At 36.8% G+C, this 17693-nt stretch overlaps 1 protein-coding gene and 1 pseudogene across 2 annotated transcripts in view; both read right to left on the reverse strand.

The window, feature by feature from the left end:
• Positions 1-268: 268 nt before the first annotated feature.
• LOC128116931 (40S ribosomal protein S6-like) lies at positions 269-1534 on the reverse strand (annotated as a pseudogene).
• Positions 1535-7608: 6074 nt separating this feature from the next.
• The window catches only part of Chm (CHM Rab escort protein), a 161113-nt gene continuing 151028 nt past the window's right edge, over positions 7609-17693 (reverse strand). Inside the window, exons 14-15 of one of the 2 annotated variants that reach the window (XM_052734988.1) lie at positions 15540-15700; positions 7609-10698 (exon numbers count right to left, since the gene is read on the reverse strand). In XM_052734988.1, the coding sequence (XP_052590948.1) occupies positions 10507-10698; positions 15540-15700 (353 nt within the window). In that variant the 3' untranslated portion in view covers positions 7609-10506. Of the gene's footprint in view, positions 10699-12737; positions 14255-15539; positions 15701-17693 lie in introns of those variants that run through there. The other variant, XM_052734998.1, reaches the window with a different exon arrangement.

Raw genomic sequence — 17693 nt, forward strand, 5'->3', positions numbered from 1 at the left:
AGTGAAATTGCTGACCCTACCAGATATCAAACTATGTTATAAAAGTCATAATAATGAAAATATGTTTTAAGTGTATATGAATAGGAAAAATACATATTGACATTAAATACAAAGTTCAGAGCATAATATACTGAGTATAAAAAAATCATAATGGTGGTGAAATATTGAGAAACTACCAATGAGCTAATTCAAAATCACAAATTAACACATATTTAGCTATATAATAAACAGAGAAATGAATATTAAATAATAATATAATTTTGATTCATCAGACATCAGATAGATACGCAGAAACTGAAAGAACAATAATATCTAGCTTTTAATACAAGTGTAAACCAGTCTTTTGGAAGTATTATTGTGACTACCAAAATCTAAAATACATATATATCCCTCAATTCAGCATTCAATCTGTAAGAATTTGTCAAATATACATATGAGTGGATCTATATGAGAAGTTTACCTAATAATTGCTTTCCATTGTCACAGAATTAGAAGCAATCTGTTCTGGTGTTTACTGTTGCTGGAGAATTTTTCTCCAGCTCCCACCGCCAAGTCCCGCCAGTCCCGGAGCCCACTTATAACATAAACACACAGACTCTTACATTATTTAAACTGCTTGGCCATTCGCTCAGGCCTATCATTGTCTAGCTCTCACTCTTATATTCAACCCATTTCTATTAATCTTTACTTTGCCACGTGGCTCGTGGCTTACCGGTACTTTACATCTTCCTTGTCTTGGCAGTGGCTCCAGCTGGTCTCTCTCCTTCCTCCCTCCTTCCTCAATTTTCCGCTCACCTTGTCCCGCCTATACTTCCTGCCTGGTCACTGGCCAATCAGTGCTTTATTTATATAGAGCGATATCCACAGCAGTTTACTTTGGCTTCTTTCATTTATGGCCCTAAGTTTAGCATATTCTACAGCCTCCTCTTCATTTTTCTTAGTGCATTACTTCTTTAGAAGAATAAGTCAGTGTTCCTATCACAGAGCACATGGAATAACAAGATGCTGAATCTTAGGTGCTTCAGTCTTGGGCTTCTTACCTTCTTTGTTTTAAGGGCTTTCTCATAATTACAGACATCATCTTCTTTAGAGAGATTGAAAAGCTTTTGGATTCTGCTATCTCTTTAAGGCCCCAACAGTCAAGGTACAGTAGTATCTGTCAGTCCAGGAATATCCACCCTCCCCGCCCCCCCCCTTTTTTTTTTTACAATAACCAAGTTGAGAACACTCAGATTGCTCTCCACAATACATCCACGAACAGGCTTGTTCTTCCTCTCTCTAGTTTTCCTTGGTCTATAACAAGAACAGTCTTTATTCAACAGTAGGTACATTCTGCCATAGGGCAAGATGCCTTGCTTCATGGGAAAACTTTGTCATTCTCACCAATTTGGACCACAGAACCCTTCCACTCTTCAAAATCAGAGCACCAGTAACTGGCCATGAACTTCTCAGAAAGTACAAAGTTTGTTTGTTCATTGTCCACTTCAATGAGTTTCTGACAGCTGGTGGCTGGAAAGGAGATATTCAGCTTCATCTTGACACAGTTGACTATCTGGGAAGTACCATGAAAGGCAGCTCATGGTACATTTTTAATAAAGTAAATAGAATTTGTACTCTAATATTTTTTGTCTGTTAAAGTTATAACACAAACAGCACTTTACCATTCACACTTCCTTGCAAGAAGATACTACATGTTTGATCCCCCTTGTTAAGCCTGAAGTACCAATTGCCAGACACTTATTTCCATGCATTTTAATCTGTATTTCATCAGTTACTGTTAGCTTGGGGGGGTCTGTAAATATGCATAATGGTGGAATGTATAACAAGTACAGTGAAAGCTTGAATTTCACATGTTTGCTGATTTTGTCTCACAGACAAATTTCTTGGTTTTTTTTAATATCTTTTACTTTATAAGATATAACTTGGGGGCTGCAATACTACTTATTTGATGAAATCCTATAGTTATCACTTTTCATCTAGCAAGTTAAAATGAACCACTAACATCAGGTAACTAGAAGGGCCATTGTGTGGTCAAACTAGAAACTGCAGGTTTGGCTGATTAAGAATTCACTGGCAGAACTGCTGTGGCAGTCCTTGTAGAGAGAAAAGTGATCTGATAATTAGGAAACCTGTGTCTAATGTTGGCTCTGTCTTTACTCATGGAATACCAATGCCACCTTTCAACAAGTGTCTTTTTATGTACCAGGAACTTTGCTGAGTATTTCCCAGGGGTTTTTATGAGATCCAATCACACGAAATTCATCTGCAGTGAGTACTACCAGGACCCCATGCAACATACAAGGAAACTGAAAACTAGAGACTGAAAGAACTTGCTAAGTTAAGAGTTACAGTGAATAAGTGGAAGTGACGGTTCAAATTTAGATTTGACTTCAAAGTCTTAAGTATCACCTTGTCACACCATTCTTTCATTAAGGTTTCTTTTCTCTTGTCCTGAGTTTCCCCATATACAAAAGCAGGATATATTGTCTGTTAAGATTTCCTCCCCTCTTCCATTTTCACCATTAGTTTTTTGAGAATTTCACACAATGTATTTTAATCATATTCACCTGCCACTTCTTCCTTTATTCCCAGATCCACCCCCTACCCCTTCACTCTCTCCTAATTTCATGCCCTCCTTTTTTTTTTCTTAATAATCTACCAGTTCCGATTTGTGTTGTCCATATACTCATGGGAATGGAGCCATCCATTGGCATGTGGTAGGCCAAACAAGACCCATACCCTTAAAAAAAAATCTGTCTTTGTCTCCTCTTAAGCCAACAACTTTCATCAGCTCCTCAGTTAGTCCTCCTGTACTAACTACCCATTCCCTGTCCACACTAGACTGGTTTGATCATGTGCAGGCATCCACAGCTGTTTAATGAGTGCAGGTTTTATAATAGTAATTCCAACTTCATTATCTTTGGCCTTCTATTACAGGTTATTGGAGATATGGTTTTGAACAAATGTTTTGCCATTTTTCTTTCAACATTTTATTTTTATGTGTATGTGTACCTTGTTGCTTTTACTGCTAGAACTTAATACTATTATTGACTACCCAGAAAAGGAAGGTAACAAAGGCAACTTCTCACTCACAGCTTTATCTTCAATTATAGCTTGTAATCACATATTTAACATTGAGATATTTTAATTTCCAGAGAATATTTTCCTTCCTTCCTCCCTTCCTTCCTTCCTCTCTCTCTCGCTCTCTCTCTCTTCTTTCTTTTTTTTTTTTTTTTTTTTGGTTTTTTGAGCCAGGGTTTCTCTGTGTAGCTTTGCGCCTTTCTTGGAACTCACTTGGAGACTAGGCTGGCCTCGAACTCACAGAGATCTGCCTGCCTGTGCCTCCCGAGTGCTGGGATTAAAGGCGTGCACCACCACCGCCCGTTTCTTTCTTTTTTTGAGACAGGGTTTCTCTGTGTAGTTTTGGTGCCTGTAGTGTGAAGCGTAGTCCAGTGGTGTTCTCTGGAGAACTCTGCTCAGTCTACCTCCTGAGTCCAGGATTCAGGGACCAAGAGAGCTGGCCCATCCAGATCTTGGGTCTTCAGGGGGCCTTTCTTGGCTCTGCCTTGTAGGCGTGACAGTTACTGAAGCCTCAAAGGGGGTGGTACTTCCAGGTCAAAGCTGGAACGGCTACCCACTACAAGCTATCTGCACTTAAATGTTCTGATAAGTACTGACAAACTGTCCCTCATATAAAAAGGTATAACCAATTTGTATACTGATTTGTTAGTGGCTTTCCTGTACATACTTGTGGCAGGGTCCTATGCTGTTGTTCCCTTTGGGGGAGGGGGCCAAGTAGGCACAGAGTCAACGACACAGACTCTGGGAGAATGTTGAAGCAACAAGCTCAGTTTATTCAGGAAGAGGCAAGCCTTATATACCCTCCACCCCACCCTGGGGGAAGGTCTGATGAACATGCATCTGCTGGTGTGACATGGCTGCCTCTCATTGGTCCAGGTCATCTCCAGATCATGTTTTAGCTGCTGTTGCTAAGGCCCTTAGGCAGACCCAGGTTGGTTCTCAGAAAGAATCTTTTTTACTTGTTTGGGCCAGCTGGCCCTCAAGCCTGTTAGGGATGAGTCATCCCACACATACTTACCATTCTTGTCTACTATCAATCTTATAGACTCTGTTAAGTCTCAAATCCCCCACTCTCCAGGCTGGTATAGCTTTCCTTGACTACTGAGAGAGTAGTACTACTGTATATGGGTTTAAAATATTCAACATTTCCAGAACATTTTTTTATTTGTTGAAAATTCCATAGATTTAAATAATGCATTTTGATCATATTTGTCTACCACTAGGCCCCTGTTGGAACAGTGTTCAGGAATGTAGTCATGTGAGAATTCTGAGTGCTTGTAAGAACACTCAGAGGAAACAGTGTTGTGACCTCAGTTTAAAACACAGAATTGTTAGACTGTTTTTGTGCTCCTCCTAGGTTTAGCGAATAGGAGTTTACCTCAGATTACTTGTCACTGCTTGCTGCTGTTACTCAATTTAATGCTTTAACTATCCTTTATATGCCTCTATGGAAAAACATATTTTTGCCATGTGTGGCTTGTCCTTGCAATTGTATACAGCTTGAACCCATGAGAACATTACTCATGTAATTTTTTTTAGCCCTCAGAGTATAAATTGTCTGATGCTCTGAATAAAGTTGGTGCATGAGACTTTGGCCCACCTCATTTATCAACTCTATTCTCCCAGGTCCCACCACCTCTAGAGTGGTGACAACTCCCTCCAACTCCCCCCAAGTGTCCACACTCCATCTTGTGCCCATCTTTATGTCATGCCCTCTTTTTAAATTTAATAATCCTATGCCGGGCGGTGGTGGTGCACGCCTTTAATCCCAGCACTCAGGAGGCAGAGCCAGGCGGATCTCTGTGAGTTCCAAGGCCAGCCTGGGCTACCAAGTGAGTTCCAGGAGAGGCGCAAAGCTACACAGAGAAACCCTGTCTCGAAAAACCAAAAAGAAAAAAAAATTTAATAATCCTGTGTCCAATTAGTGCTGCCCATCTACTCATGCATATTAATACTGGCATATTAATAACAATGCCAAAGTAGTTGACTTATCCTTATACCTACTTGTAAGTGTAGTTCTCACACATCAAAGAAGCTTCCTTTTGCAACACACAGAGACTATTACAAAGATATATAACTGCTCCAAATGCAGATTAGGGACCATGCCCAGCCCCAAATGATACATCTACAACACAACCCCCATACATAAGGCTCATGGAAAATCATGAATGAGAAGGTAGACCAGAACACCTGCTGCTAGGTAAGTGTTTTATAGATATGATAGGAATGCTGCACTGATGAAATCTCAACTATATAGTAGCCTAAACAAGACCTGCAAAATGACAACATCATTTGACATACCAATATCGACTGGGTAAATTTCACAAGGTCCCACTCCTAGATGAAGAGCTACAGGCAATCAATGACTGATGAGATGGGAGAATCAGTTTTCTCCAGGGATGAGCTTCCCGATAGGTTAGGCTAATTCTAAGTGGTCAGAGCTAGCACATAAAAGCAACACTAAAGGGGCTCAGTAGGTTGTGGTGTGTGCGTATGTAACAAAAATAATTAAAAATGTTATAAATTTCAGAGTGTACAGGGACATGGGATCAGGAGGAAGTGGAAGTGATGTAAATATAGTACTGATGTATGAACTTCTCAAAAAAAATAATTTAAATAAGTTTACTCTTGACAGGTGTGGTGGTGCATGCCTTTAATTCCAGCACTGAGAAGGCAGAGGCAGGTGGATCTCTGAGTTCGAGGCCATCTAGCGATACATAGTGAGATCCTGCCTAAAACAACAAAAACAACCAACCAACAAAAACAAATAAGTTTCCTCTTATACGAGAGAAATTTATATTGATAGTTCTTAGAAGCACAAGTTTCTATTATGTATTAAAATGGAAACAGAAAAGCAAGAGCCTTTCAAGTTTATCAATCTCTGTTGACGTGGTACACTGATGCTTTTCCACCACATGTGAAAATCCAAAGTAGAGATACTCAGTGCTGCTTCTTGAACAGTGACAGTGTACATCACTAGCTAATTTTCTTTTAGGGTTTGATTATCCACTTTATAGAAAGAGGATTTACACAAGCAAGTCCTATTAGCATTGATAGGAGTTACCAGATTAATCTTCTTACAGTGATCAGCAAAAAGACTACAGTCTACTAGGATTTAAGTTCTAATGACTGATTGCCTGGCAAATAATCCTGAACCCTCATCATCAGATAGAGCAGACACAGCAACTTGCAGGGGAAGGACTTCTCACTGGAGTCCACAGCAAAACTGCATTAATGGAAAGAACATGGTCTTCAAAATGTGACTTGGAAAGCCGAGTGTTAAGCTGCTTGGTGCTTTAAACAGCTATTATTAAACAGAATTCAAACATATCAAAGCACTTTTTAAGAGTGTTAATACTCTATGAGCTCCATGGTGCTTGAAGGATAACACAGCTACTTGTTTAAAAATTCAATCAACCTTAGCTTTCAAAGTCTTGATTTATTAATAATCTTACAGATAAATTGCCAGTTTTGTAAGAATTCTGGTTAGCTTTTGAATACATTCTGAGGAGCTTCATGAACTATTTGGAATTGACAGAAAATATCAGTATTCTTTGATTATTTTGTTTAAAAAAACATAGCTTAATGAATTACTTCTGCATACAAAGAATGGAAGCAATTATTTTTCCTACTGCAAATAAGCTGTTAGAGACTCAAACAGCTAAGAGAAAAGCATTTCCAGTTTTCATTACCAAACATGAAAAAAGATTTTGGATTCTCTTTCTCTAAGATGCAAAAACAGGTTGTAGGTGTTCAATGTACTGTAAAGTCATAGCTTATGCCTCACAACCCTCTGTAACACTGATCTCAGGATAAACTACCATCTGCTTTTGCTTGATAGTGACATTAATATTGGTTTCTAGAACATTTTGTTAAGTTAAACCAAAGCCATTCAAAGTTTGATAATCTGCCATACAAATTTACCACTATGGGTAGGTAAATGCCTGCAAATTAAATAAAACACACAGTGGACAACTATTTAATAACAGTATAAAAGCAGAAGACTAACCCAGATCCAAGACAATCTTTTTAGTTATTGGCATATATATATACATATATATATATACATATGTATATACACACAAACACACATACACACACACCCCTAGGTTTTTCGAGACAGCATTTCTCTGTGTAGCAATGGCTGTCCTGGGGATCAGGCTGGCTTCAAACTCACAAGAGATCCACTTGCCTCTGCCTCCTGAGTGCTGGGATTAAAGGTGTGTGCCACCACTACCTGGCATTTATATATTTTTAAAAGTGGTGTTTGGGATTAGTATTTTATACTAATCAATACACATTAATTTAAGTCAGTCTCCTATTAAAGAATACTTAAGTTATAATCAAACACATGCAGAGCTGACTATAAGCTAAGGAAATCTTCTATGAGGAGTGGAAGTGCTAGATAACAGGCTATCTACACTTCAAAGTTCTAGCAGGTACACTGCTAAGCAAAGTCTCTACCACTGAGCTGCATCTCTACCCTATACACAAAATTCAAATATGAAAGAATAGGCCACTACAGTGGAAAGGCATTGAAAAATCTTTATTTCCTCTGAAAAGTCCCTGTTACAGTGTGCAAATTATTATTCATGCTTTTAAAAATACATATAATAAAGTTTACTGAGCAAAAAGACAAATTATTCAATACCAATAACAGTACATAAGTAATTTGCAAGAAAATGGTTTTAATTCCTTTAAATGATTGCTACTATTTAGGAACTAGAAAACAAAATTTAAGACAGAAAAAAAATCTAGAAACAACCTTGCCAGAAATTAAAACTGTCAACAATCAACTTTATAATTGTGGATAGTATTTTAGAAATTTCCTCTATCCTAGAAGTTACCCATGTTTGTGGCCATTTTACTTTAGAAAAATAGAAAGTGACATCTATTGTTTATGTTTTCTTGGGCAGGCACACCAACTAGAAAAAATATACAAAAGCAACATGGGATTAGTTATTGGATCTTATATCAATCACTTAATGATATGATTTTTGGTTACTAAGAAAACAGGCATGCATATTTAAATATTTTGAACATACAAGTAAAAATTCTTTGATAACAGCAACTTTTAAAGTTTAAATTACTGTAATATTTGCATTACGTAAAACAGCAATTTTATTCATATTATGTTAAACTTATGGTTTTACAACATTACCTTAATGATTGTTGTTGGTATCGTTTTGAAGTTAAAACAGCAAAAATAAGTATTTACTGGCAGTAATTAAGAAAACAAGAAAAAGCTCTTCAAATGTTTAGTATTGCATTCTGAAGCAAGAGGAAATAGGAAGAACTGTCTTTACAATCTTTAAGAAGAGTTTCGTGGTATTTTTAACCACTACTTGAAGCATTTCAACAATATATTTAGTAAATGACCTGGAAGCGCGATTGTTTGGATGACATCAAAGGAATGAAAAAAGCTGCAGTATTAGCTAGGCCATGAAAGCATACAATAGTTGCTGCTGCTCTACAATTTACACAGCTGCGGTGTCCAAAGGTTTCTAGTTATTCTAAACCTATCTAGCCTAATTGTCTCCTTAGGTAAATGCGCATGCTGCATTTAGGAGGTCTTAACTCTAGATTATAACAAAGTACAACATTTTTAGTGGTGCAACTTCATTGTGATTGTATTCCAACTGAATATCCCCATCTAAGAGAAACTTCTCTATTGCTGCCATGGAGAGGCAGGACCAATACCTGGTGCCGAACAGGTGTGTACTTGGCATTTAGTGCATGCCCTAGTTGGGCTTCAGGAAACAACAACAGACTGAAGAGCTGAAGCTTTGTGACAAAGTAGGTTATAATGTGATTCTGTCCCTGATTTGTGTGACATTACAAAAGGGAAAGGGCACTAGAGAGGAGAGAGGGCTGTACAGCGGGAGGTGCAGGCAGTCGGAGAAGACTAGCCTGGGAATCTGGGGTGTTTGTCCTCCTTCCTAAATTCAATTCAATCTGCAGGGGTCAGCAAGAGCAACATTCCTTGGATTTTTCCATTTCTTAAGACTCTGCTGGGAGCTTCCTTTGAAATCTTCCCTGAAACCTGGCCAGGCCAGGAACTAGCTGCATGTGGAGAACTCCATGCTTTTCACTGGAGCCATTGCTCACTGACAGGAAGCACTGGGTTTATTTATTGTTTATTTATTTACAGGTAGTTCTAGGTCCAAACTATTGCTCAAAGAAAGTAGACCACCAGAGCTTGGAGAAATTTAAATGCAGGCATTGCAAATAGATTTGCTGCCAATATATAGCCCTAATGTTTTCATGTAAAGTGTGTATTACAGTTTATTAACTGTTATACTCTGTTCAGTTCTCCATGGTTTCAGGTTTAGTTGCCAGAAGAGGAATATGAATTTATTAAGTATTTCTAAGACTTTAAAAACCACCATTCCACTTGTTACTAATGAGGAAACAGACTTGCATTTTAAAAATTTCACACAATAAATATAACACTGTGATCATGAGGTTTGTTTGATATACAACCACAGGTCAATCAATGAGAAAGTTCCAAAACAGTATTTTTCCAGAAGAACCATTGTAAGGATGGTGCTGCATTTATCTCATAACCACTCTGACATAGTAAGCATAGTATTCCACTTTGAATCTGGAGAAACTGAAGATAAGAAGTTAAACAATTTGCCTAATATTTTGAGTAGCACAGCCATAATGAAATTAGTTCTGGGAACAAGGAGGTTCGTGCTTCAGTTACTCTGATTTAGTAGAATCATGAAGGACCTTTTCCAAATGTTTGCTTCCATTCTTACATTTCCTCATCTTTGAACTTTAGCCAGCGTGTATAATATTACATCCAAATTACTAATTACTAACAAATCATTATTAGCAAAACATCTGAACACCTTAGTATTGACATTTTTGGTTCTTAACATAGAAAATAAAACCAACTTTTACCCCAAATATAGGCTTCTGGCCAGATTATGATATCTTAGCTTTACTCTATTGTATTTACATATCCTTTTATCTGTTATATCATACCCAGAATGAAAATATAATTCAAATAATCAAAATAAGTATGTGAGTTGACTCTCCAGATGTGGCTTTCAACAAAAAAGATCCCAAGTGGCAAACAAATTTATGTGAACACCACATAATTACTAACTATGCATAGGATCCCTTTCACATCATAGCTACATTCCCAGGAATCAGTCCATTTATATTTTTCATCTGCTAATCTTACAGGTTTGTTATCTTAAAACAGGCAAGTCAATATGCTTTACACGTGTTTTATGTTCCTGGAAATGCCCTCTTTGAAGAAAATTCCCCTTTAAATTTCTGGGACTCATTTCTTCTTGTAATTTTGCCTATTGGTTGTTGTTTTCTAAAAGATTTCATATATTCTTTCCATCAAGAAGACTATGAAACCAAGAAGAATTTCCAAGTTAGCATATTAAGTCCGATGCATATGCACTACTCAGAGGGCTCCTCTGGGTTTCCCAGGTCTGTACTTTCCTTGGGAGTCTCTGAGCTGGCCTCTTGTATGACACTGGATTCTGAAGCTTCTTGTTGTGAGTTGTCTCCCTCAAGGACAATATCTTCAGGATTTGGTGGGGCTGGACAGAAGTCTTCATTTGGGCAGATTTGCTGGAAAAGTGTTTCTGCCTAGCCAAGGATGAAAGGACGAATTAATTTTTGGACATCAGTTTAAAATGTATGTGCATTTGTGGCACTATCTAAAAAATCACATCTTTAAAAACTTATGTAAACAGATTTTAACCAGTATATGTGACTTAGTTTAGTAGAACAAGGTAAGAGAATCAAAAAGCAAACATGAGGCTAATAAACAGATAGTAAATATGGCCAAGTCACAATAATCCACCTCACTGTTAAAGCTTTGTGTCATGCAAGGGAGCTTCTACTCTAGGCAACTGGTGAGGAAGAGTCATTTTAAGGTGTTAAAGAACACACTGCTTTCCTATACTGCTTCTCCCTTCTTTGTAATACACATTCAAGTGTAGTCGGAGGAACCTCTCCTGACTGCCTATTCCCAAATAACCAGTCAGAGGCTTAATATTAACTACAAATGGTTTGGTCTATGGCTCAGGCTTATTACTAGCTAGCTCTTACATCTTAAATTAACCAGTTTCTATTAATCTCTGTATCGTCACATGGCCAGTGGCTTATCAGTACTTTCACATCTTGGTTCTTGGGCAGCTTGCTGGCTTCTCCTGACCCTGCCCTTCCTCTCCCCAGCATTCTTAGTTTGGTTGCCCCACTTACACTTCCTGCCTGGCTACTGGTCAATCAGCATTTTATTAAACCAATTCAAGTGAAAAATCTTTACAGTGTACAAGAGCATTATTCCCCCCACAGAATGCAAAGACATCTATTTTGCCAAAACTTGACCATCTATGGCCCACAGGTCCAACCCAGACCACCTCTTGCTTTTTTAAATAAAAGTTTATTGGAACACAATTCTCATTAGTTCACCCACTATCTATAGCTGCCTTTTCTCTTTAATGGCAGACCTGAGAAGTTTCAATGAAGAGTACACAGGCTTTATAACCTAAATATTTACCATCTGGACACCTTCACTAGATGATTAAAGATGGTAGTCCTGAGAGTTTGGTGGAAGGGCAATAACAGAAACTTTTAAACTTTAAAGTTGATTTGAATTCTTTATTTTTTATTGCATATGTGTATAACATGCATGCCAAAGCACACATGTAGAAGCCAGAAGACAACATTCTGGAGTTGTTTTTTTCCTTCTACTTTAGGTTCTGGGATTTGAGCTCAGGTTGGGAGGCTTTCATGGCAAGCACCTTTACCAACAGAGCCATTTTCCTGCATTTAATATGGATTTGAAAGCAATTTGATTTTTAGGTATGCTTCAAGTATATACACATTTTGAAACAGAATATTTAATATATATATACTTTAAAAATTTGAAATATTTAGTTGAATATATATGTATATGTATGTAGTGATATCTTAGGATACATAGTATAATGGTTACCAAAATTAAATGAACTAAATCATGCCTTAACTTAGATTTAGAAAGTACATTAAGCAAACTGATTCAAATTCAGAGTGACAAAAATCAAGTTTTGTTTGAAAATTCCACAATGATACAAAATACCTTTTATGCTAATTAAAAACAAAAACATTCATAGCTACCATTTTGGATGTTCGTAGTTAGAACACTTAACATCTGGTCTCTTGAAGTATAAAGTGGAGGAATAAGGAAATAGTAATCAGACGATATACACTTTTAGTGACAAAATGACTAACTGCTGTGGATCTAATGTGCTGCATAGTGATCACAGTTAACTCTGTGCCGTCTACTACAAATCTCTCAATTAAATACCAGACATGCTTACTTTGCTCTTCATCCTAGGAATTCAGTATGTGCCTTTGCCAGAGATTCCTGGCTCCTACTGTAGAGGCTTGAAGACCTACATCAAGGCCTCTACTACTTCACACCTCAGTTCTCCCTGATGGCCTTCTGTCCTCTATTTCCATCCTGTCTGTAAAAGTTCTCTCTCCCCTTTGCTTCCCCATGTAAACAGATGCCAAATCATGGGAATGCCATTTTCTGTTTCTTTTTTTTAATTATTATTAAGAAATTTTCCATTCACTTTACATACCAACCACAGATACTCCCCCTTCCCTCTTCCCACCCCCAGCTGTCCCCCTCAACCCACCCCCCATCCCCAAATTTTTGAAGTCAAGGTCTCCCATGGGGAGTCAGCAGAGCCCGGCACAATCAGCTGAGGTAGGTCCAAGACCCTCCCCCATGTGTGACATTTTCTGTTTCTTAAACTCTGTTCTTTCCCCACTGACAAAGTTCCAGCAGGAACCATCTGTCAAAGAGACAGTTTGTAAATCGGAGTAGTTGTCTTGCCTCAAGGACCCTGCCTCTTACCATAATCTATCTCTATGCGACTCTTAATGGTGCGTATGGAAAACAAAATTCTCTTTATGCCACTTCCCAGCTTAAAATCACCCCATTACTGACAAGATAAAACTGACAGTCCTAACTATTACATTATAACCTCTTCCAGCCTACTTTCTCTGGTCCTACCTTCTATCATTTCTTTCAACCTCCAGATCTCACATTTTGCTACACTAAGAAGTGGTTATTTGGACTTTCTAAAACCCAATGTTTACATCCTGTGCAGGTCACGATGCTATTCTCTCCATCTGCAGTGTTTGTCTTTGATTTAAATGGTCATGCTCCACATTTATCATGTCCCACCACACAAGGTTTTCATGGTCACTATACGTACTGAACTGGTGGCTTCTAAAGTTAGATCAAGTAGTATTATCAGTGTGTAAGTCATTAGTGCATCCTAAAATCATAAGCTGTCACATATATACAAGAAAGTCAGATCTATATATTCAATCTCTATGCATTAACAGATAAGAGGTGCAAAATTTCCAAATGCTAAAATGTATAATTTTAGCTGAAAAAGAAATATATTACAATTCTGCAGAGGCCTATGCATTTACATAGGCAAAGCCATGATAATATTCTGAGAGCTTTCATGAATAACTTCCTTATTTAGAAAACAGAAGTTGCCAATAGGTGACTGAGATAACCACATGATGATATACTGGAATTAGAGCTCAATTTATCTGAATAAATTGGCAATTTATAAATATTACTGAGGCTCTTTAAAGAAGGCATATTTTTCCTCAAGTGGATATGATATGTAACACGTTAATGAGCATTCAAACAAACATTAATGGTGTTTTCTTCATTATATTTCATATAACCCATGAAAGTTATCTTTTTGTGAAGCAAATTACTGCATAAAAATATAGCCCCTTACCTGTAATCTTCTAGTATGCAGTATAGCTCACAAAAGCACTTGTAAGTTCTTATTTTAAAATTCAACTATTTTGGTTTAAAACAAGGCAAATCTTGAGCTATGGGTAAGAGTTGTAATTCCCTGTACGTTTGACATCATTCAGGACCTAGCATAATTTTCCAGGACCAATATTAGACTCTAATGATAAAATATAAAATTATGGCAAAAGTTGGTTCACTGTTCATAGCATTACTGCTGTACCAAAAGAGATTTTTAAAGTTTCAGTAAGACCACTTGGTACTAAACTCACTGTTACTGGTGATAACATAATTGAATCCATGGTCGTCTGTGGTCTTAGAGTCAACCCCTCCCATACACACATACACTCCACAAAGCTCAGGGAACTGCAGACAAGGGGGTGGAAAGAAGATGTGAAATACCATTTTGTAAGTAAGAAAGATATAGACATGGCAACCATGAACTCACAGCAGCTATGTTCACAAAAGTTGGGCCCTCATACCTCTCAGGTATGGAAGGAGATGGAACTGGAGGGGGTCTACCACTCACTGCTGATCTATTGGTAACCAATAGAATTTAGGATTGGGGAGGCAGAATATCTAGTTGCATACTCACTAGTTCAGGCCCTCAAGGTTAGTTTCAAACTTAGAGTCACATACTTGGCCCTAACCAAACTACATGGGGGTATTAAACAAATCCCAAACTGGTAAATAGGGGAAAGAGATTTGTAGTGTGTGTGCGTGCGTGTGTGTAAGGAGATTACTGATAGGGGTGGCAAGGAAATAGGAATGGGTAGATGAAAAGTATTTAGAATACACAATGTACATATATGAAATTATGAAGAACAAAATTACTAAAAAACAAAAACAATATTAAATTATCTACTTGTTGACTAAACAATGGATGTGCCAAAAGCATCTGACAAAAGTTTACACATTTGTCTCAAAGCATACCTTCTCTTCCTTTTTTCCTATCAAGGTAAAAAACGTGTTTTGTAATATGCCCTAAGGAACTTCTGCTTAATGGAATCAGAGTGTACCTTTGGCGCCTAGAATAAGTGGGTACTTCTTCACAGCTCTACCTAGGACTAGCCCATGTGGATTTATTACACTTCTTGGCAACTATAACAACAGCTTTGGGGCACTGACTTGAGTCAAAACATTAATGGTGTTATGTTCATTATATAAAATGACATCACTCATTCTTTTCTAAGATTAAGAAATGCATTAGAGCATTATAAAATTATCTTACAGACTTTACTCATTCTACCCTTCTAGAAATGGCTCAGGTTATTGCAGAATATTTATTTTTTTTCAAAATATGCACCAATAATCCAACTGTTTCTATTAAAAGCATTATTTAAGAATACAGGCATTTTAAATTCATTTTTAAGAATATATATATTTCTAATATCTTCATTATTTATTCTCAAAGTAGTACTCATAAATAAGCCTTTATAATTCCTTATATAACTCAAGGAGGTAAAATAGCTGATAAAAGTATATTTAACGTAGCACTGTAGTTCACAGGAAAAAAAAAAGCCAAACAGTATTAAATGAGAAAGAAAGATGTTTTACTGTTTTCTTTTCCCTCCTCCCAGGAGGATAAACCACTCACTTACCCCAGTATACCAATTTCTTAATACAAAACTGAGAAACACCAATGCCTTACCTGTTTGACTGCATTATCATTTCCTAGACCACAGTCTGGGCCAGAGCACACATAAACATTGGATGGTAAATCATTATAACAATCTCTGCTGATATCTGAAGAATCTCTCATATTGAAGTAGAGTGCCCACAGAATCCTTGGCTTTTCAACGTGTTCATTTTCTAGTGGTAGAAATAAATTTTATCACATTGAAAAACGTAATTTACTATGCTATACGGGCAAATATCAATAAAGCTATGACGACATTATAGTAAATCAGACATTTTTATATATAAGCGATTATTGAATGCGAAAACACAAACTCTAAGGAAAGTATATGGCATTTCAAACAATGAACACTTTTCAATCCAGGACAAGTTAGATTTTAGAAATTATTTTGAAAGGTTGGCAAGATGGCTCAGCTGTTTAAGTTGGTTACCAAGACTGAAGACTGGTGTACAATCTCTGGAACTCACATGACAGAAAGAAACAACACCTGAATTGTCCTCTGACCAAATGTGCAGTGTTGTGTACACATGAACACACAAATAAATAAATAAATGCAACAAAATATTAAAGTTCTTACATCACACCCACCTTTAAATTATCTCTTCTAAGTGAAAAGTTACCATAAATCATGCTTCACATAGAAAAACAACTTAATGTTATATAGTAACTTAATAGTATATATGTATGAAATGATAATTATAGAAAATGACATTATTCAGAATAAACAAAAGCATAGCAAATAGAGATAGGAATTAATGGTTATTAGAGGTCGGGGGGGGGCTGGGACAAAGGTCAGGTAGCTATTTATGGATATGGAGTTTCTTTGGCAGAGGGCAGAAACAAATGTTTTATAGTTGTTTCTAGAGATGTTTAAACAGTTCTGTGAATATACCTTTTAAAACTTGGAGTTTTACTTAAAATGTGAAAATTGTATGGCATATGAATAATATCTGTAAAAATGTTACTTAACATACAGAATTTAAAATGATATACTCTAACTCTCATTCTAATGCTTTATGTTATTGGATCACAAAATTAATGGGAAACAACAAACAAAAAACAATTACCAAAAAATGAAGCCAATAGGTTGAATGTCATTTTGAGTACAAGTTCACTCACTGAAGAGCAGCCAACCGTTATGCATGTTAGGCAATGACACAGGATCTGGGTACATACAGATGGAGTAGACTTAGTTCTGATTCTCCTGTTTTTAAAAATTTCTTCTAATGCAGGGCATAGCACACAAAAAACATACATTAAATAATTTACAAATTGACTTTAGTACTATTCTCAATAATCAAAATATAAAGTGTTTATAGAAAGGTCCAATCTTGTTAGCCTCAATTCCTACAGCCTATTTCTTATTATAGTAATGATCACTGCTCTGCCTCTCTTCTTTTAAAATGTTATAATTAAAGTTTCTTTGGTTGAAGACAGAAAATATTGCTGTTAATATATGTATTGATTATAGTTTTCTCTAGCCCAACTCTGTCAAAAATTCAAATTCTACATGATAATAAGGAATGTTTATGACAATAGTCCAATTCTGTGAGATACAGTGTGAATCATCAAGAAAATGCTAAAGGTATAATTATCCAGTTACTGTTCTCATTGAATTACTAAACAATGTAGAACCATTTTTAGCTAAATATGCCGTTGAATTAAAAAGAATGTCCTAGGCCCCAGGATAATTTTATTTAATTTTAAATATCTCTACTGTAGGAAGAGCAAATATGCCATTTTTCTAGTTTGTTCTGAACAATTCATAGTAATTAGTGTGAAAAGATAAGGAGCTGAGTGAAAGAAGTGATCTCATAAGGAGTCTTTAATTTTTCGTTAATTGTTTATTTTATGTGGGTGGGTAGGTAGGTGTTTTGTCTGCATATATGTCTGCACCGTGCGCATGCAGAAGCTAGAAGAGGCCACAGAATCCCTCAGGAACTGGAGTTTCAGACAGTTGTGAGCTACCATGTGGTTAATAAAAATTGAAGCCAGGTTCTTAGGAAGAGGAGACATTCTTAACCACTGATTCCTCTCGCTAGCCCCAAGGGATCTCTTACTGATGCTAAGATTTGAGTCCGAGGTACCACTAATTCATGCAGGGACATATTAGGTAGCAAAAACTACTTATTAACAAAAGAATGTAAGAAACATATTTCAGTTAAA

The sequence above is a fragment of the Peromyscus californicus genome, unplaced genomic scaffold (assembly GCF_007827085.1).
Source record: "Peromyscus californicus insignis strain IS unplaced genomic scaffold, ASM782708v3 Scaffold_10__1_contigs__length_136768540, whole genome shotgun sequence".
Taxonomy (NCBI): Eukaryota; Metazoa; Chordata; class Mammalia; order Rodentia; family Cricetidae; genus Peromyscus; species Peromyscus californicus.